The sequence below is a fragment of the Crinia signifera genome, chromosome 5, assembly GCF_055691185.1.
Source record: "Crinia signifera chromosome 5, ASM5569118v1, whole genome shotgun sequence".
NCBI lineage: Eukaryota > Metazoa > Chordata > Amphibia > Anura > Myobatrachidae > Crinia > Crinia signifera.
This window is the reverse complement of record NC_139221.1, coordinates 137,592,009-137,614,620: the sequence shown is the minus strand read 5'-3', so window position 1 is coordinate 137,614,620 and position 22,612 is coordinate 137,592,009. Positions and strand designations below refer to the sequence as shown.

The 22,612-nt window shown below is 43.0% G+C and overlaps 1 protein-coding gene across 1 annotated transcript in view; it reads right to left on the bottom strand.

Annotated features, from left to right (window-relative positions):
* The window catches only part of LOC146080611 (cadherin-9-like), a 266,660-nt gene that overhangs the window by 80,369 nt on the left and 163,679 nt on the right, over positions 1–22,612 (bottom strand). The window contains exon 7 of the mRNA XM_083188082.1: positions 19,602–19,855. Coding sequence (XP_083044208.1) covers positions 19,602–19,855 — 254 coding nt within the window. The remainder of the gene's footprint in view (positions 1–19,601; positions 19,856–22,612) is intronic.

The following is a 22,612-nucleotide window of genomic DNA, read 5'->3' as shown; positions in this document are numbered from 1 at the left end:
ATAAAACCAACCTTTCCCCCACACTTTGTATGTTATTTTTATGTATTTATATGTGTGCCCTGCTGTCTGGAACAGCTTTCCAGCTTTTTTAATGTATATCAAATAAAAGTTAAATATTATATATACAAAAGAGTGCTCCTAGAAAAATAGAGTGGTTTTTTTCCCCCTTTCTAGAGTATAGAACAGTACTACAAGTAAAGACTTCTACTACCCTTATAAGGGCTGTATAATAAAGGTGCTGGACAAGTTTACAATCAAACAAAATAAAAAAATTAACAGTGTGATGCTCTGCTCGCACACCACTTGCCGCTACTCCGACCTGCTTCTCTCCTAATTGCAGGCCCTCAATAAGAGTCTATTAAAACAACATAGAAGACCAGCTACTACTTAACCAATCAGCCTAATCGGAGACTTATTACTGATGACCTAAAGCATATTGTTATACAGGTTGAGTATCCCTTATCCGAATATCCGTTATCCAAATTATTCCGAAAACCATACATTCCAGAAAGTGAACATAATTTATTTTTTTGCTAAAAACTTACTGGGGGCATTTGTAACAGCACTACTGAGATCATGGTATGTAACTGGCACCATGTATGTTCAAGAACCATGTATGTGCAAGCACCATGTATGTGCCTGGGATAGTACACAAACTTTGTTTAATGTTTTGAAACCTTGTTTTTTGAACAAATAAAATATATTTGTGTGTATTTCATGTGTTTGATGTGTTTATACAACATAAATGCAACATACAGTACTTCTAAATACATCATTGAAATATTAAAATATTCCGAAATACAGAATGATCCGTTATCCAAAATTCTCCTGGTCCCGAGCAGTTTGGATAAGGGATACTCAACCTGTATATGCAACTCCTAGATTATTAGGCTATTGACGGCATCAAACACTTTACAATGCCAACATTAGGACTAACACTTTAATCTTTTGCAGTGATCTCTTATGGTGTAATACAATTCACATGTGTGTACTTTTTAACATACCTAGGACCACATTGCATATGACCTTACATTATGTTATCTTACATTTGTGGTTATTTGTGGTTGCGTCATGTTATCCTGTGTATGTCGCTATCACTATCAAATTAAAACAGTCACCACTATGCCCTTATTTGGCCACATCTCACACTAAGCTAATAATATCTTGCTACTAATTCAACACAATAGCAATTAAACCATTCCTGCATTTGCAGTTATGTGGCCATCAAATCCCCCCCCCCTCACACACACACACACACACACACACACACACACACAGCCTACAGTAACATGTACTCATTATCAAACACTTTCCTGCACACACATAAATACTAATACACATTTAACAGTGACCCTAAAACATTTATTTATATATATTTGAAAGACACATACACAGTTTAAAAAAAACTGAATTGATTTATTGGTACTTATATGTTAGTTGGGCGCCCACTATAGTTAGTACGCTCATACCCCCACTATCCATGTCGGCATGGAGATGACTTTATATAGTGTGGCGAGCGCAGCTAGCCACCGAGCCCGAAGCGTGGCGAGCGGACGTGGAAAATGCCTAGCAAGGCGCCCACCTAACATATAAGTACCAATTTATTTAATAACAGTCACATGTTTTCAAACACAACACTGGTGTATAAACTCATGAGAACATAGATGTGTGTAATGTCAGCACACCATCACGGTTGTACTTGCGAATAACTATAAGAGTTGACACGTGATGTGAAAAGTTTGAAAATTACATAAACACTTGTGTGTTGACATTAAGCAAGCAGATAGTGTGATCCTACTTAAGATCATTTAAAAATACTGGTGCAAGTTTGGTTTAACCAAATGAAACATATATGTGGTTTGTGATAGTGTATAGGTTGAAGCTGTTTGTCAGAATGATTTTCGGTCAGTATAGTGAATTCGTAGTGATGTTTACATATACAAGTGTCCACATGCAGAGAGCAAGAGTTTGTAAAGCTAATGTTATGATGGTGTTACATATACGCATATATATATATATATATATATATATATATATATATATATATATATATATATATATATATATATATGAAAAAATAACATATTAAATGTGATTTCCTATGCAAAGTATGATTTGTATTAGTCATGATGCAGTGTAATACAAAAATACCTGCCTGCACATTAGGGTGCATCAAACGCCCCAACATTTGGAATGCTTGCTGTCCCTATTTTTAAAATGTTCCCTTTTAGCATAGAAACAACTGTGCAAAATTTTTTTTATTTTACTTACTGTAGGTGGTCCACCTCCACACCCAAAAATTGTCTGTATCTTGGTACTAAACATGTGTATTGTATTATACAAAACAACTAACTTTTGCAAAAAGAAGACAACTTTTGTATGTGTGCCATGAATGCGTCTTACATTGATTTAAGAACATACAGATGGAGCGGGCATCACTCTTGGCCGGCGCTCGCCAGATCCCTTGCACTGGCGAGTGAAACAAAGAAAGGGAACAGCATGAAGCTTCATGGCACTGCCCGCACTGGACAAAAGCTTTTATTCCACATGATATACTCAAGAGCCCAAAACTTGTTTCATTAGCAACTCATCTAAAGATGACTCCAGCCCAGCGGGCAATCTATACAAAAGCTGTGATAGTTGAAACAGGAGGTGATATCAAAAAGGTGTCTGCATCATACTCCACAGCAGATAGTACATGTCGTGAGGTAGGGAAGCAAATAGCTAGTTAACTGTGAGATAACTGGGTTGCTCCAATGCTTGCCACTCTGCATTGGGACTCAAACTTACATCTTCTCTTCGGAACCAAAAATGTCAATAAAGAACGCCTTTCTGTTGTGGTTGGGAGTCAAAGAGATTTGAAACTACATGGTGTTCCATCTTATCAACCTGGCTCTGATGAAAAATCAGGTGATATCATTGCTGAACTTACAGTTGATCTTCTGGAGTCATGGGGCTGTGCTGATTCTATTGTCAACATGACATTTGACACTACAGCATCCAACACAGGTCACATCACAGCAGCAAAAACTTGGAAAATCTTTCTTTGGCCACCATGTCAACATCATATTGGAGAGGGTATTATCATGTGTTTGATGGTCTTAAAATTGAAATGTTTAAATCACCAGATGTCACTGTTTTTACTCATTTTCATAAAAACTTGTTGACATATTTGACATATTTGTCTCATGGCAGTGATGAAATGCTCAGAAGACTTGATCACACTGCATTGAGTAAAGAAGCCAAAAGAATCATACAGGACCTCAAGGATTCTGCAGTGAAGTTAGCAAAGAAGGAATTGAAACTGCATAGAGATGACTACCAGGAATTTATTGAATTATGTCTTGCTTTTCTGAATGGACATGAAACAGCCTTCGAAGCAATCGACATCAAGTGACCAGGTGTATTGCACAAGGTCAGATGGATGCAGTGGCGGATTCAGGGGGGGGGGGCACCCGGGCACGTGCCCCCCTGTCATTAATTTTGTAGATGAGGACCAGAGCTTTCCAACGAGCCCAGCCCCATGTCTCTAGCCCCCCGTGAACCGGAGATATCGCCTGGCAAATCTGTAACATTTTTTCCCCATAGGATAATATGGGACCCGTCAATTCCGACCCCCACCCGGTTCCGACAGCTGCCAGTTCCTCCCCTGGCATCACAGGAGCTTGTGATTGATGTTATTCAATTTCAAATCGCTGGGCCTCCAATATGATACCAGGATGGTCCATATCGGTCAATCGGTTCCAGAGATATAGCGTGTAAATCGATTTTTTTATTTTTGAAATGTAATTTCATGGCTGTTCATGTTCTTTGAGGGCAGATTACTCTGGAACCAAACGTTCCAGTTTTACTGGACCCAAATCATTCAAAGCCCACTCAAAAGTTCTTCAATATGATACTTGTCTCATGTAAATGGGTCAGTTAGTTCCGAAGATATAGCCGGTTAAATTAGATTACTGGTTAAAGGGGGGGAGGGGTGGTTTTCTCTCCCCCTCACACCAGAAAATGCAGGGACTAGGCTGGTGTAAAAGGGGCCAACCTGGGAATGCATTTTCTGGTGTGAAATGGGTATTATTTCAAATAGCTGGGACCTGCAGTGCTCGGAATACAGCCAGGCTCTGCCACTGTCAGTGGCTATCACTTCTGCCTGGCGGCGGCTGTCCCCCATTTACCACGAGCATGTATTCCCCGTTGGCAATGAGCATGTAATCCCACATGCAACGAGCATGGAACCTCTGGCAATGAGCATGGAACCCTTGGCAATGAGCATGTAGATAAGTAGCACTTACTGTATGTAGCATAATTTTTAATAGGCATTATGGTGTTTGGCATAATACATAATGGACATCATGCCGTGTAACTTAACGTGCAATGGACATTATGGTGTAAATGTTTAATGCGCGCCTTTGGTGGACAATGTCCCTGTTTATGAAGTTTATTGTGAATTTTGTCTTAATCTATGTGGCATTATGTGAATTCTGGCTCAATCCGTGTGGCATTATGTGAATTTTGTCTCAATCCGTGTGGCATTATGTGAATTTTGGCTCAATCTGTGTGGCATTATGTGAATTTTGGCTCAATCCATGTGGCATTATGTGAATTTTGGCTCAATCCATATGGCATCTTATGAATTTGGCTCAATCCGTGTGGCATTATGTGAATTTTGGCTCAATCCATGTGGCATTTTATGAATTTGGCTCAATCTGTGTGGCATTATGTGAATTTTGGCTCAATCCATATGGCATCTTATGAATTTGGCTCAATCCGTGTGGCATTATGTGAATTTTGGCTCAATCCATATGGCATTTTATGAATTTGGCTCAATCCATTTGGCATTATGTGAATTTTGACACAATCCAAGTGGCATTATGTGAATTTTGACACAATCCATTTGGCATTATGTGAATTTTGGCTCAATCCATTTGGCATTATGTGAATTTTGGCTCAATCCGTGTGGCATAATGTGAATTTTGACACAATCCATGTGGCATTATGTGAATTTTGACACAATCCATGTGGCATTATGTGAATTTTGGCTCAATCCGTTTGGCATTATGTGAATTTTGGCTCAATCCGTGTGGCATTATGTGAATTTTGACACAATCCATGTGGCATTATGTGAATTTTGACACAATCAATGTGGCATTATGTGAATTTTGGCTCAATCCATTTGGCATTACGTGAATTTTGGCTCAATCCGTGTGTTATTATGTAAATTTTGGCTCAATCCGTGTGGCATTATGTGAATTTTGACACAATCGGTGTGGCATTATGTGAATTTTGGCTCATTCCATTTGGCATCATGTGTAAGGGGCAAGTATAATGGGGTCTAGTATTTTGTTGCATAATGTGTAGAGGTTGTATATGGTGTTGTACACTACACTCAAGGACATGCCCCCTGTTGAGTGGCCAGACCCCCTTTTCCAGATCGCGCCTTTGGCGCGCGCACAACTACATCCTTCACTTTTGTTGCCATGGTGGGCCTGCGTACTTTAAATGCCAGGGCCTATTTTTAATCCCATTCCCACCCTCTCTCTGCCGCTCTCTTAGCATGTACACTGGCACCACTAACACTGGCCCTCCCCCACCTAAACCCTCTTTTATCATGGTGCCCCCCCTGTCATTTTATCCTGGATCCGCCCCTGGATGGATGGCAAATGTTGTACTGTATTATATTGCAATCTTCAGGGGCATGGTGGACCACATAAATATCCTCAGATCAAATTTGTATGCAATATATCCTTAACAATTCTACAAAATGAAGCATGGGGACAAATCATTTTGTTTACTTTAAAAATAATCATGGGGTGTTTGAAACACCCTACTGCACATACTGTATTGCCTTGGGATATGGACTACATGGGAGTGTGCATCACATTGCAAGGCAAGCTAAACACAGTTGATTTAAAGTAGTTGCTATGCATTATGAACTAAAAAGTTTAAATCACATTCAAGAATTGCACAGTGTGTGGGCACTTTTAGAATAATAAGCAGTATGAGTACTTTCAATTTAATTCACAACAATGGCCAAAAATGCGGGTGGAGATAATCTGCTAGAAAAAATTACCATACAGGAGCTAAAAATAGTTATTGGATATTGTGCACATTGCATTTTATGTAATAGTTGATTTTTTCAGCAATGAAAACAGGATATATTTTTACACCACCTTGGAAGTGATGGCAATCAGTGCTTGGAGCTTGATTCAGAGTGTGTATTGCTGCATCCATTCTTACTTCTATTGCTGTAGACCAGACTGCGATATTATTCAAATACTAGTATCTGATTCCCTTGGTTTTTAAGCATGCAATCAAAGGTGTAAGCACTGAGGCACCCACTTTAGCATTTTCTGGATGTATCCCTTTGGAGATTTTTAACACCACTAGGGATGCCAATTCCAGGGGCCTTTTTTCAAACCCGAGTAGAGAGCAGTGCTGCAGGTTGCTCAGATGCTTCTTTACTATCTGTGTTGCCCACTTAACTTTGGACTGGTACAGGTTCTGGACATCAATGCTTTTCTCTGCAACTTTGACCACTTCTTGGATCAGAGTTTGTCTATTTTTCTTGCAGAGCCATACCATTTCTAGTGCAGGGGAGCACAGTACAAACTCAATTCTGGAGTAGAAAAGTAGCAGAAGCTTCTGAGGGATGCTGATCTTCCTAAGCTCCCTAAGGAAGAACAACTTCTGTTGCACTTTCCTGACAATTGCATCAGTGTTGGGCCCCCAATTTAGGTCCCAGGAGAATGTGATCCCCAGGAACTTGAATGAGTCCACTAGCGACACCACATTGTTGGTAATAGTTATCTGGGGTGGGGTAGCTGTCTTCTATCTAAAGGATAATACCATTCCAACAGTTTTAAGTGGGTTGAGCTTCAGGTTGTTGCAGCTGCACCACAGGGCCAGTCGATCCACTTCTCATCTGTAGGCAGATTCATCACCTTCCTTGATGGGCTGATGATCTTTACGGATGTGTTTCTGAGGTGCAATTGTTGCTGTGGGTGAGAGAACACAGCTGTGCTGTGACACTCCCATAAAATGCCCATAAGTCTCACTTTTTTTTTGCATTCACTTTAGGCTACTTCCTAGTCACTGTCAAGGAACACCCAACCATTTGCTGCTCCATTTCTCATACCATGAATCCTGATTGCAACAATGTATACGTCGGGTAATGCATGTGCCAATGGGGGTTTTCTGAACTTTTTATGCAATTGCACATAATTACACAGCTTAGAAAATCAGCAGAGGGGGGCGTGGTCTGGACAGCAAGCTGTACAGACGTGCTGCGGGGAGCTCCTACGTCTCTACATTAAAAAGGGTCCTATTTCCCTACCCTCCCGTCCCTGAAATCTTCCCCGCCGACAGCCTTTACATCCCCCCGGACTCCGGTGACTGTGCGCCACTGCTGCGGAGCCGGAGGGCCTTTTTGAAGGCACTTGCAGGTTGCGGCCTAGGCCGCAGCACGGAGCCGGGGCCTCGATTTTGACGCCGACCCGATCGGCGAGCGGCAGCCCAAATCAAAGAAGCGGCGGCCGACGGAGGACTTAGAGCCGGCTGAGGAATCCTGACGCAGCGAGGAAGCAGGGGGTGGCATCCCCCCCTGCCCGAGCTGCCCTGCAACCCGCCCGCGGCCTGAACGCCGGACGGAGGGAGACACCCGGCCGCCATCTTTATTGAACCTCCGCACGGAGCCCAGAGCACCAGCAGCCGGCAGTGAGTGGAAGCGGGGGGGAGCAGGCGAGTACCTAGACCCCCTCTCCCCTCCACAGCCTGTCAGCAGGGCAGGGGGATAGGGGCTGACGCTGTGCGCCCCCCTGGCATGCGCACACTACCAATCCCCAGCCACCTCGTGTCCCTGTCCCATCTTGGGACCCCTGCTGCCCCCCCATACCTGGTGATATCTGGGTCCCTCTAATGACCCCATTGAGCCCCCTGCCATTCACCACCCATCAGTCCTGTGCATTAGCAGAACCCAGCAGACCCCACAGCCCTGCAGCAATCTGAGCCTGCTGCCTCACTGATAGTGGGCCCTGCACAGCACAGTCTCCAAGCCGGGATATATACAGCCTGGGCTCTCCAATATAAAGTTAGATTCTCGAAAGTGACCCACAGTGATCTCTGGCGGAAGCCCCCCGCCAACGTTCTCGCCAACTACTTCACCACGGCCCGTGCCGGCCCCCTGGCAATGCCGCCTGGCGTGTGAACTAACTGTCTGCCCCCCATGAGGCACATGGCTAGCTAGCTAAGATAGTAAACTGCCCTGTACCATATGCAAAATTGAGTGCCTTCTGACCGCCCATAAACTCTCCTGCCCTCATTGATCGGAGTTCTCTACCCTCCTTCCACACATAAGCTCAACATGCCTCCCAAAAGAAGTAAAGTCACTAAAGCAGTGCCCCAGATCCCCTTCTTTAAGCCTTCACCTAGAGGCTCCGGGGGTGGGCAGGGTCCTGGCGTATCACCAGCTGGCCCCCAAAAGGCAGCTCCCCCCGCGGAAAGCCGCCCCCCCTCCCCGGTTGCCCAACCGGGACCCCCGCTCCGCACCGAGATCCCAGAGGATGCTGCATTGACAGTGGGCAACTTGAAGATCCTGCTTACCCAAATGAAGGACGAGGTGTCGTCCGAAATACGCCTGTCATTGCAATCGTGTCAACGCTCAATTGATGACCTGGGGGACCGTACGGATGCATTAGAAACCAAAATGGAGGAGATGGTGCATTCCCACAACGAATTAATTGACTCTCACTCCTCACTAGAGGAAGAAGTGAGCGCCCTACGCGAGAAAATTACAGATATGGAGGACAGGTCCAGGAGGAACAACCTCAAAATCAGGGGCATACCTGAAAACATATCCAACAGCAGCCTTAATGATCATGTTCTGGACATTTTCAGGAAACTGTTACCATCTGTCCCCACTGCTGACCTCCTGTTGGACAGGGTTCATAGACTCCCCAAGGCCAGATCTGCCCCGGAGGATGCCCCACGTGATGTATTGATGCGCGTCCACTACTTTCACATCAAGGAGGCCCTCCTGAAGGCAGCGAGACCCTCGGCTGACTCCGCAGCAATACTAGGTCCTCTGCAGCTCTTCGGTGACTTCTCCAGAGCCACCCTACTAAAGAGACGCTCCTTGCAGCCTGTCACCTCAGCTTTAAGGAAGGCCAACATCCTATACCGCTGGGCATTCCCGACCCGACTCCTCATCCAAAGGGAGGGCTCCACAATAGCGATTACCTCGGTGGAAGAAGGCATGAAACTATTGGCGAAATGGAAACTGCAAGAACTGCATGAACCACCTCCTGCGGCCTCTCCAGCCCGAAGACTTCAGCAGGACTGGTCTTCGGTGGAGTAACGTATACAGTTAGCCTAGTAGCCAAGAAGGACTGGGTTAAGCTAGTTGTCATGTTATCTATTTCCCTTTACACTATATTCGATTAATCGATTCTTTAGCAATTCTATAAGGCAAATGCTTTATCTTAGTTCATAAGCAATAATATATTGGATTAGAATATATTGACACGCTATGGTTTATTCGTTAGCCCAGTTATATAGCCTTATAATGTCTTCTAGTTAATCATTATTGTTATTTAGATACTCTGCTAGTTGGTAGAGTAACGTATACAGTTATCTTAGTAGCTAAGAAGGATTGGGTCAATCTAGTCGTTATGCTATTTATTTTCCTTTGCACTAAAACCGATTAGTCGATTCTGTAGTAGTTCTAAGACAAATGCTTTATTTTGTTTCATAAGCAATAGTCTATTGGTTTAGAGCATATTGAATCGTTATGGCTTTTCCTCTAGTCCAGGTATATAGCCTTATATTGTCTCATAGTTAGTTATTATTATTATTTAGATATTCTGTTTGCTAAGATTTGAGCGAGGGTAAAAGGCCCATTTTCTAAATACAGGGCGACGCTCATTTATGTACATGTGCTCTCATGGGGGTTAGGACCACTACCCCCCCAAACCTCTCTAATGGGAAGATCACGTTGTGGTCTCCCACTACAACTCCCCGTGGAGTTGCCATTGGTTTTCTTTTATGTTATCTCTCTTCTCCTTCTCTTCTCCCCTCTGGCTTCTTCTTCTCTCTCTGCCCTCCCCCCCTCCCCCCCTCCCCTACGTCTACATTCCTCTCGGGTCCCCCCTGTCTCGTCTCCATCCGCTCAGGATTGGTGGGACACTGATGTTTGCAAGATATTTAGACAGACTACACGTACTGATACTGACGAAAGGCAGGCTACAGCACACCAAACTCCCCCGTAATGATTAATATTATCTCATTAAATGCTAAAGGTCTAAATTCCCCCAATAAGAGGAAGTTGGCACTATCTTATTTTCATAAATTAAAGGCTCATGTTGTGGCCGTGCAGGAGACCCACTTTGCTAAGAAAGCCCCTCCAAGATTCTGCGATAGCAAATACCCTCACTGCTACACCGCTGATGGCCCTCACAAAAAAGCTGGAGTGGCCATCCTAATTTCAGCGAAGTGCTCATTTTCCGTTTCAAAACAATATGCCGATCCAGAGGGCAGGTTTTTGGTCCTGGTGGGTCTCCTGGACGGGATAGAGGTGACCATAGTCTCTTGCTATGCTCCCAATACAGGGCAATTGAAATTCAGCAGAAAACTGATCTCTAAAATCCAGGAACACTCTAAGGGTGCGCTGTGGATTATGGGAGACTTTAATTTAGTTCCAGATGTAGCAATAGATAGATCCCGCACCCCCAACAATAGAGGTAACTCTGATCAAGGGCCTTCTAGGAGATTTAAACAGCTCATCAATGAGTATGAGCTCCACGACGCCTGGCGAGCTAAAAACCCAAACACCAGAGACTACACCTTTTTCTCGCATCCCCACCAATCGTACTCGAGAATAGATCTAGCCTTGATCGATAGGTGGTCTCTGGCCTCCGTAGTTAAGGCCGAGATCTTGCCTACCTCCTGGTCGGATCACTCCCCCTTGCGGTTGGTGTGGGATCTGGGCTCATTCAGAGCTCCCCCGGGTCCGTGGCGCCTGGGACGCTCGGCACTGTCACATTTGGAATCCAGGAAAACGATTTTAGACTCAATCACTAGTTATGTAACTACTAATAACCCGGAGGACACTAGTATTTTTACTCACTGGTGCGCGCTGAAAGCTGTCGTACGTGGCTCAGCATTAAAAGCAGCAGCTAGAGTAAAAAGAGCGGAGGAGAACGAGAGGCGAGTAGCAGATGAAGATCTCCTTAGATTAGAGGCAGCGCATAAAACTAACCCTCTGGACAGGGACCTAGGTATACAGCTTACCCGAGCTAGAGATAAAGTTAACGCCCTCTCCTTTAGAGAAGTCCAGAAAAATGTCGAAAAGTTGAATCAACGCTTCTACTTGTTTGGGAACAAGGCGGGGAGGCTGCTGGCGAGGAAGCTGAGAGGGAGGAGAGCTAAAAATAGGGTTGACCTCCTGATCAACTCCAAGGGAGCTAGAATAGTCGACCCCTTCCAAGTGGCGGACACCTTCGCAGACTACTATGCTAAATTATACAACTTGAGCTCCGACTCGCACACTCTCCAGCCGACGAATGAAGGGATCACCTCCTTTCTTGACAGTATTAGCTTGCCAGAGCTGGAATCCGAGGTGGGGCAGGCCCTTAACGTGCCCTGGTCCAAAATAGAGATAGAGACTGCCATTGACGGATTACCCAAAGATTAAGCCCCTGGCCCAGACGGCTACCCCACTAACTTCTATAAATGCTTCAAATATGAATTGAGCCCGCTATTGACCAACGTCTTCAACGAGGCCTCCCGGTCCGGAGTATTCCCCAGAGAAATGTTGGAGGCTCGGATTGTGACCATCCCTAAACCCGGTAAACCGCCCACCTCGGTCCAAAACTATAGACCTATAGCATTATTAAATACGGACTTAAAACTATACGCCAAGCTGCTGGCAAACAGACTGGCCCCCCTCCTCCCATTTCTGGTGGGGGGGGACCAGGTGGGCTTTGTGCCGGGGAGACAGGCCCCGGACAACACCCGTAGAGTGTTCAATGTGCTGGAGAGGTGCGATCGGACTAAATCCCCCCTATTGCTGCTGTCACTAGACGCCGAGAAGGCGTTTGACCGACTCCACTGGGGCTATTTAAAAGAAGTGCTGAAGCGCTTTGGTGTGGGAGGCAGATTCCTAGACTCAATATTTGCCCTTTACTCCCAACCGTCTGCGAGGGTGTTTGTTAATGGCTGCCTCTCTTCCAGTTTCCCAATATCCAACGGTACCAGACAGGGGTGCCCCCTCTCCCCGTTAATCTTTGTTCTAGCGATGGAACCCCTAGCAGTTAAAATCAGAACAGATGACCATATCCTAGGCCCTCAGATCGGGAGCTCCTCCCACAAGATCTGCTTATTCGCAGACGATGTTCTTCTCTGCCTTTTGCATCCGGAGAAATCCCTACCAGCGGTGCATAAAGTATTAGACGCTTACTCTGCGGTCTCTTATTATAAACTGAACACAAACAAAACAGAAGCCCTACCGGTAAATATCCCTTTAGCTACAGTGGCTCGTCTTAAAGATGCATATCGTTACGCCTGGCAGGAGAGAGCCATTAAATACTTGGGGGTACAGGTTGCAAGAGACGCCCACGTAATAGAGTGTAATTTTAACCCGCTCATAAACTCCTTTCAAAAACTCATTAAGGAATGGTCCCTCCATGAAATTTCATGGCTGGGCAGGCTAGCGGCGTCCAAAATGATTCTGCTCCCTAAGCTCCTATACTTATTTCGCGCGATCCCTAGAAACCTCCCCAAGTCGCTACTATGTAAACTTAACGCATTATTCACTAAATATATATGGATGGGGTCAAAACCGAGAATATCAAGGAAAACTATGGCTCTACCTAAGAACTTGGGAGGAGCAGGATACCCCGATTTAGAAACATACCGACAGGCCTGTCTCCTGAGCCAAGCTGGGGACTGGTTTAACTCTCAGAACCCGAAACCCTGGGTTTTAATAGAACAAACCATGGCGAACCAATACCCTCTTACTGACATGTTCTGGCTCCCCATTAAAGACATCCCAGGAAAGCCAGAGCTTTGTATGGCCACTAGGGCGACTTTGGAGGTGTGGGCCAGAATTTCAGGATGTGTGAAAGAGATTGCTCTCCCGAGCACCAACCTCTCCCTTCCAGCTATTGCAAAAATGATCCCCAATCTAAATTTAGATGTATGGATTAAAGCTGGCATTACAGATCTGGGACATTTGGTCCAAGGGGGGTCCCTGATAAAATTCTCAGAACTGAGGGAGAGGTTCGGGCTTCCCAAGAGCGATTTCTTCAAGTATTTACAAATTAGACACTGGTTATCCGCCCTAAGGGAGGGCACGGACCCCTTCCGGCCAGCCCCCACTCTCATCGCCTCCAGATTACAGAATGGTTCACACAAAGGGGGAATTTCCAGATGGTATAACCACCTGATATCATCATCGAAACAAGGGAAACTCCCCGCCCAGCTTAAGTGGGAGTCCGACCTTAACATCACACTAGACGAGGAAACTTGGGACTCTATCCTACATTCGGGGTTTAAGATGTCCAAATGCCTACTACATTCAGAGATGTTTTTTAAGTTGTGCCATAGGGCATATTTTACCCCTCTTCGCCTCCACGCCATCTGGCCCGAGGTCTCACACTTATGTTGGAGAAGATGCGGGGATACGGGGTCTATCCTGCACATATTCTGGCTATGCCCCCTCATTAGGCCCTTCTGGGAGGAAATAACATCCCTGATCGGGAAAGTGATGAAGTACACGATCCAGCTAGAACCCATTACAGCATTGCTCCACTACACCAGTACGGTTACGGGAGGTGACCTCTACATTCTAAAACATATCCTGATTGCAGCGAAAGCAGCTATAGGGCACCTATGGAAATCGGCAGAAATCCCTTCGATACGAGGTGTTATCAACAAGGTGCACACACATTATCTTTATGAGACGGCAAATGTACGTTACTCCTCGTCAGCCTCCTCAATACACCTGAAATGGCTTAAATGGATGGACTTTAGAGAAGCTCAGGGCCTCCCAGCTTCCTCTAGCGTGGCTTGGGGCGAGACCGCATTTCACTCCCCACCCCTCCCGCTAAACTGCTAACTTACACATATTTACAATTTGTAATGCTTCTTGCGGTGTCCCCAACCTGAGCTCACATATACCCTTCCCGCCCCCCCTTGTGTCTGTCTCCCCCCCTTCTGCTCCTCATCTTTCTTCTGCTTCCTCCCTCCCTCTTCACTAGACTCCCTTTTCCCCACTGTTTTTCTAACTGTAATTTTTTGGGGTGCAGTCTAATTTAATTATTATCCAATAAAGTGTAGGTCAGACAGTTGTATTAGTCGATCTGGTGTTCTACAACCTTATGTCAGATTCACTGTTTTACCTCTGTTCCCGATATGTACATGTCTATTTTCTGCCGACCCAATAAAAATTTAATATTCAAAAAAAAAAGAAAATCAGCAGAGCTTAAGGTGCGTACACACGGGGCAATATGATCGCTGGCAATATATTGCTAGCAATATATTGCTCAGCAATCATATTGCCCCGTGTCCCGTTTTCATCTGCGACCAGAGATGGTCGCAGATGAAAATTTAAACACTGCTGGGTGAAGAGGCAGGGGATGTCGCTGGTCGGAGGAGCATGTTCCTCCGACCAGCGACCATTCAGGGGCTGAAAACGGGAGCGCGCACCCGGCGATTTATCGCTGGTGCACACTCCAATCACTGGCAATATGGTCGCTCAGCGACCATATTCCCAGCGATTTCAGCCCCTATCGCCCCCGTGTGTACACAGCATTACACTTCTAAATCAGACCATAGATTTCCATTTTAATGGCTTTTGCTGTTAAAGTGCATTTTATAAAATTAAAAAGTTTTGATTTATCTGATTTTCCAAAGTCTTGTTACAAATAACTTGCCAGTAAAGTACCATAATGTGAAAAATTAAGGGAAATTAATAAAAATGGGGCTAGAGTATAATAGAAGATTGTCATTTACACTTTTAAAAACCCTGTGCATTACAGTCATATTTAAAAAGATCTATGTCTACATAAATGTACCATAAATTTACTATTTATGCAAGGAACATTTAAGTAGACACGTCTTTGAAAAAAAAAGATGTATTCAGTGTTTTTAGAATTTTAAATGTATCTCACTTACATTTCCAACATTGCAAGAAACTGACATTGGTACTGAAAGTGAAAACCATGTCTGCAGCAAGTCTCTCAATGACAAAGTGAATGATTTTTATATCTAGGCTAATCCTTCTTAATTTTTTGACAATAATTAAATTAATGATTGATGAGTTTACATCCTAAATTTGTGATTGGCAAAGAACAATTTCACACTTTTATGAACTAGTCTTTCCTTGGAACAAAGCAATTAAAAAAATCTCAAACTGAGGACCTGGTATAAATGATTTGTCCTGAAGGAGTTAGCAGATGACTTAAAGAAGGGATTTCTTATTATACAGTTATTTGTTAAAGATCACTGAAAACCATATATTGTGATACTTTGAGGTTTTTCAAAACACTACTAATTTCTTAAAGTCAATAAACGAGCTGCACCTTCCCTATCTTTAGGGGCTTCATTAAGAGCACAGTAGTCAACTACTTTAATGTCACAAAGTTGCAGTCTGATGCATATCTCCACATTGTCTTAATTTTCATAGGATAATTCTGTTTTTTGGACACTGGTCCGCTGTCTCTTGGTGGTAGTGGTTGGGAATTGGGAGGCTGTGCCCCCCAAAGACTGCAGTGTGCCATGTTGGGAAGCAGAGTTGGAAGTTGGGATGCTCCCTTTCAATTGCTGTTCTTCTTAGCAGAGCAGGAGTTAAGAGATGCTGTGCGCATGCTCATAGCTTCTATTCATGAGAGAGAGGGGCAAAGGGGCATGCCAGCAGCTCCCAGAGTGTTAAGCATGCCCCTACATTGATTGCAAAGGTGAGGTATGACTCATTATTGTGTAATTCTCACAAAGCAAAGCAAAAATTGTGACCTGGTTTCTTGCCATCAGCTTCAGATTCTAAAATCAAGGATAGCCTGATTACATGGCTCTGTTCAGCCAATAAGACAAATTATGGTTTACAAACCAGTCCTGCAGTCAAAGCACAGGCTGATCAACTCCTGGGTCTACTGCATCACAGATTCAATTAAGTTGTTCACCTGTGAGGAGTTCAGAAATACTGCATCTATTACCATCTCTACAGTTAGTATATGGCTATTATTATATATGGAATTCATTATATAATCTGCTGGAGAGACACTTGCCATTTTAACAATTTATTTTCTCCTGACTCGCATATCTTTGGACAGAAGTTTATATCACGGTGGCTTTTTTCAGCATGATTCTTTATATACATTAATTTGAACTTTGTACATCTATTAATTGCAAATTATATACAGACACATTATAATTTCATTGTTTTTCTGTTGTTTTTACTCCTATACTGTATTATACATGATTATATGGTTCTAATTGTATATGTATAAACAGTTGTGCTGTGATGGTAATACATTGCCATTATCAAAAAATATTGTAATGTTTTTATACACTGAATTCAGCACTGTTAGAGCTTTTTCTTGATTTTACTTAGGGTGCTCGGGCTATTCCTACTTCATGGTCAAACCTTGGCACTCATAAAAATAGAGGTAGACACATTCCTATTTTCCTGATGCATACCCATCCCCACCACCATGATCTCCCCGTTACAGTATGCCATATGCACTGTAAAGAGCCCACACATGTGTCGATTCCCAAACATTGGAGTTATACACAAACCATTGGGTTTATATTAAATTCTAAATCAGGTCCAATGCCTTGATGATTGCTGCATTTAGCCATAATACTTGCTATGTGCACAAATAAAACCTATTAGTTTAATTTTACTCTTGTGAGATTTTACTGCTACAGAATGATGTCTCAGTCCCTGTGGGACCAACCCACTTTGGACCTTATTTTGGTTGCCACGCAGCACTGCATGTCTTTTTAAGCCTGCACTACTGCCCACCCCCACTTCCCCTTTGCAGGGCAAATTTTCCCGCACTGCTGCGAATGGATGTTTTGAATAAAGCTGCCAGCCCCCTGGCACCTGCGTCATTGGGGTATTACCATGGGAAAGCCCAGTGTTTTCATGGGCATTCCCATGGACACATCCCTCGGCCCACCGCCAAAAGTCCTCACTCTTTTCACCATGGCCACTCTCACACAGCGCATGCACATGCGCAGAAATGCACATGTGCAAAAGAAAAATTTTGCGCTCCTGTGCGAATTCACATGGTAGCTTATCAATCACAATTAACCCCTTTGTTGCTTTAATTTAAAAATAAAAAACACAATTCAAATTACATTATAGTATGTAACAAGTGGCAATTGCAGTCCCTGGGATGCAGTGCTGACCACTTAGCACATATTAACATAGATGTTATCATATATGTAATATGTGCTGGCTAATTTTCAGATACTGCATGCGCTGGTATCTGGTGCTATGTGGTGCCCAGGAATCAGCATAATGCTTCAGATACCCCTTGTAAGCACGCCATCAAGCAAGAACCCCTATCAATGAGCACGTAGGTAAGCAGCACTTATGTGGCAAATATGTAATGGGCATTACTGTTTGTTATATAGTATGTAATGGGCATCATGATGTGTGGCACAATTTGTAATGGGCATTATGGTGTGTGGCCTTATGTGTAATTGGCATTACGGCGTGTGGCTTTATGTGTAATGGGTATTACGGAGTTTGCTAAAATGTGTAATAGGCATTACTGTGTATGGTCTAAAGTGTAATACCACACCCCTTTTTGTGATGCCACACCTGTACTGGGTTGGGTATATACCCGCACAACCTATTTGGAACTTTGACGACGAGGCCGGTCACGTGACGACGTGCCAAATGAGTGCATACAGATGCAATTGAGTACCACGTGACATTGAAACGGCCTGGTGATTGGCCGCTATGAATACATAAATATACTCCATGTAAGGCTATCTGGTTGGCCTTGAGAAAGCTTAAATAGCGAAACGCTGCGTTGGCATCTGTTATATTAGGGAGAAGTCCTTATAATTTACTTTAGAATTGTCATTATGATAAATGAACAATAGATTATATGAGATAGGACTTGGATAAACTTGAGATAGGAGAAATATAGGACATTGTATTAGAGATGTATCTAGTATGTGTACTGAACACAATATTGTAATTCATTTGGTTAACCATTAGAGGGCATTCTAAGCCAATAGATAATATCACTTGAATCACTATAACACAAGGGGAATCCCATACTAAACTGTGCAATAATTTGAAGTGTCTTTGTACTAGAATATAATTATATTGAGGGTAATCTAACCCAATAACTAGTACTAACAGGTAATGCCAGTGAGAGTGGCATTCCTGAAACAATACTAGATGCTGTTGTGGCGATATACTTTGATTGGTGCCAACCGTGTTTTATGTGAAATTAAAAAGTGCACGAACGGGATACTGAAATAAAGTATAACCCAATATAAATATATATTTCTGAATATTTGGGATTGCCACCTTAACCCAATTACTGTGAGGGGTGAACAAGTGAGAGGGGATCACCCATCACAAAGAGTGAATATAAATACATATACTATATACAACACATGACAACACTAGTTTGCCAGCCCTTGTGACTGGGGAACCAGTGAGAGGGGATCACCCATCACAAGTGGATAATCCATGGTATGATTGGATAAATTAACCACTCGCCTACAACCTATATTTCTCCGTGGTTATTAACCAAACATATAATATAAGGAATTGATCCTCATAGAGGTCTTTTTCTCAAGTTTACCCTTACAACATCTCTCCCTAAATAACAAATGTGTATTTTAACACACTAATTCTTTATTCTTCTATCACCCACTCTGTTTGTGTATTATATGTACTTTTAACCTCTCCAATATTTTTGCTGTTTATGTAGTGCCCCTGATTCCGAAACAGGGCATCTTAGAATATAAAATAAAATAATAAAAGTTACGTTTTAATATTTTGTGCGTTCCCCTTTTTCTTTTTCTCTGCTCCTCGTATAAGGACATTGGAGGTCGTTGGAAGACCAGGGAACAGGGTGAGTATGTTAAAAGATCCAGAATAATCCGTTATCCAAAATGCTTGTGGGCCCAAGCATTTCAGACAAGGGATAATCAACCTGTAATCATATTACTATTTTTAATAATAATAATAATAATAATAATAATAATAATAATAATAATAAGTTACTTATATAGTGCTCTTTCTAACACAGGACTCAAGGCACTTTACAGACATCCAAACCAATTTACATAATACAGAGGATTTAGGTAATACAAACTACACAGACATACTGTAAAAAGAAAATCTTGAGCGCACAGCATGTTGCAGGATTGGTGCAGGCATCTTGGATAATAATTTCCATGGGTTGAGTATTTCACCCTATCACTCTGCACTTTATCACTTTTTGATGTTTATTGCATCTCTGCTTTAAATCTGTATGCTAATTAAATCAATTTATTCTAACTATTCAGAATGATGATGGCATGAGATATTTCTGTCAAGAGTATAACTGTTTTGTTTCTGAAAACAAAGAACTTACTTTACAGAAGTGTTTGCAGAATCAGGATCCCGAGCAGTTACATGGCCAATTATGCTTCCTTCTTTGATATCTTCATTTACTTCAAATACATAAAAAGGACTATTAAAAATTGGAGCCTCATCTACATCTTGTAGCAGAACTTTCACAATAGCTGTATCCTTAAACGACCTAAGGTGAGTAAATCTTGGGTCTTCATAAGTATTAGAAGCTTCAACCTCAAATGTGTGTATTTTATGACTTTCAAAGTCCAGCAGCTGTGGAAACATTTTAATTAGGGCTTTTTAATTGAATAGAAATAGAAGTTGCTATTTTTTTTAAATAAAACAAATTAATATGATGACAGCAAAACATTTGTCACATATGTAGAATGAATACAGTATTCTCAGGGATCAATAAATTGATGCAGTAAGGCCCTTATTCTGGTTCACAAGCAAAGGAAAGTTCCTTCTCAAATCAACAAAACCATGTGCACTCCAGGGGGGAGGGGCAGATGTAACATGTGCAGAGAGAGTTAGATTTGAGTGGGGTTTTACATCAAAGTGAGATCTTACAGTGTAAAAATAAAGCAGTCAGTATTTTCCCTGCACAGAATCAAAATAACGTACCCAAATCTACTGTAATTCTCTCTGCACAAGTTACATCTGCCCCACCTGCAGTGCACATGGTATTGTCCATTTGAGAATTAATTTGCCTTTGCTAGTGAACCAGAATAAGGGCCTAAATCAGTTGATCTAAATATTGGAAACGTAACAATTTCCAGATCACCCAGCAGGTGCACTGGTGTACTCATTATTCACTGACAGTTTGTAAAAATTCCACAGGTGTTGCTACTGTAGATTATATTCTGCGAGGAGACCTGGAAAACAGACACTGTTTAGGTTTGAGAACTACGGTATGCCGTAAAGTTAAGTTTTTTTTTTTTTTTTTACTTTTTATTGTAATCGAAATAAGTGGCAAATGAAATAATTGCTAAATATAAGTATTACACTATAAAAATTGCAATTAAAACAATGCAGCATTAAAGGAAAAATATATGAATTCCATAAGGACGGTGGTAAAGTTCAGTATCTCCTGTAAATCACATAGAAAATATGTTATTACAAGATATAGCCTTCCCTAAGCTAATGCTGCTTAATAATAAAGCTTCTAGCTATGGGCTATGTCTTTTAATAATTTGCTTCTGCACATTTGACTGAATAATAGAAAAATCATATGCATTCACACAGTATATGCATCTTGTAATTGGCATATATATTTTTTTAATATATCCTAAAGTGTACTTAAGGACAACTCATCTTTCTTGTGATAATTACTTTTTTTCTTAAAAACATAGCTACAGTATTTTCTTCTAAAGACAATTTTATTGTAACTGGTTACAGTTAACTAACTTGGTCTTTTTTCCAGGTATTTATCAAAGCTTGGAGAAAGATAAACTTGTGAGAGATAAATGACAGTACTAACAAATCAACTCCTATCATTTTCCAAATATTGGCCCTTATTCTGGTCGGTGCGGATATATCCGCGTGCGTTCGGCCCGCCGATGTTTTGTGTCTGCGCATGTGCAGAGGCGTCTCTGCGCATGTGCGAGCGGGGCGTACAGCCAAATCCCGCATGATATGTGAACACTCCGAACAGGGGGTGGAGAGGGGCGTGAAGGGCTATTTGGGCTCATTACCATATGCATACGCCCCGCGTTTCATGGGCGTTCCCATGCAAACGCTGGGCGTATGTATGGTAATGCGGCCGTGACGCATGTGTAGGGGGCGGACATATGACATCGCCGGATGTCAGCTGCCCGCCCAGATCCCTGCTTTTGCACAGAGAAATGTCCGTGTGGTCTGAGGTTGCGGGAGCTGGTGGAGCACTCGGTCCTGCATTCGATGGTCTGCGACCATCGAATGATGGGGGAGGTTCCCTTAGATGGAGGAGGCCTATTCCGTGAAAAATACACGTGCGGTCCGTTCGGCCAGCTTCTTACCGCGTACGGACGGAGTTGAAGATCCGTATGGAAGGTGGGGTTTCGCACGCACGGTCTTGGACGCATAATCAGATCCGGCCGCACCGATCAGAATAAGGGCCATAGACTTTATAAATTAGAAGCAGGGAATCGCCATATCTAACACGCACTCACGTCCCCATCAGCATAGTGCAGTATGGTGGCGGGGAGATGCAGGGGACCCGTGGCAGAGGGCTCCAATGGAATGGGGCGTGCCAGCGTCTCAAGTGCAGGTGCTTCCTTCTGCCGGCTGGTGGTGAAAATGGCGATTCTATCGCCAGGAGCAGCTCTGACAGGAGCTGCTACATCTGTATGTACACACATATATAAATATATAAGCTCTATCATATGGGTCAATAGGTTGACCAAACTAAGGTCGACATACATTGGGTCGACCACTGAAGGCCAACACCAACAAAAGGTTGACATGTCTAAGGACGAGAGGGTCAAAAGGTTGACACATGTATTATGTCGACATTGTGAAGGTCAAAATGTCGATATGGGTTTTCCACGTTTTTTTGTCCCAAAAACACAGTTGACATGGACACTGAATTGGTGCACCATGTCCCCTCACATTCAGGCACACGCCTCCTTTACGTTTAGCACACTGACAAAATCCTTCTTAGATGGACAAAACTATGTGCACTGCAGGGGGGGGGGGGGGCAGATGTAAAATGTGCAGAGAGAATTAGATTTGGGTGAGTTATTTTCTTTCTGTGCAGGGAAAAAACGGACTGCTTTATTTTTACACTGCAATATAGATCTCACTTTGAAGTAAAACCCCACCCAAATCTAATTCTCTCTGCAGAAGTAACATCTGCCCCACCTGCAGTGCACATGGTTTTGTCCATCTAAGAAGGATTTTGTCAGAAAGAGTGAACCAAAATAACCCCCACTATTCTATTTCCCCTCCATGCTCTAGTGGATGGTAGGGCATGAAAAACTGCCTGTCGGCACATTTTGGCTCAATTTGTTTCTTTCAGGTTGCATACTGCATTTTATCTCCAAGAATACA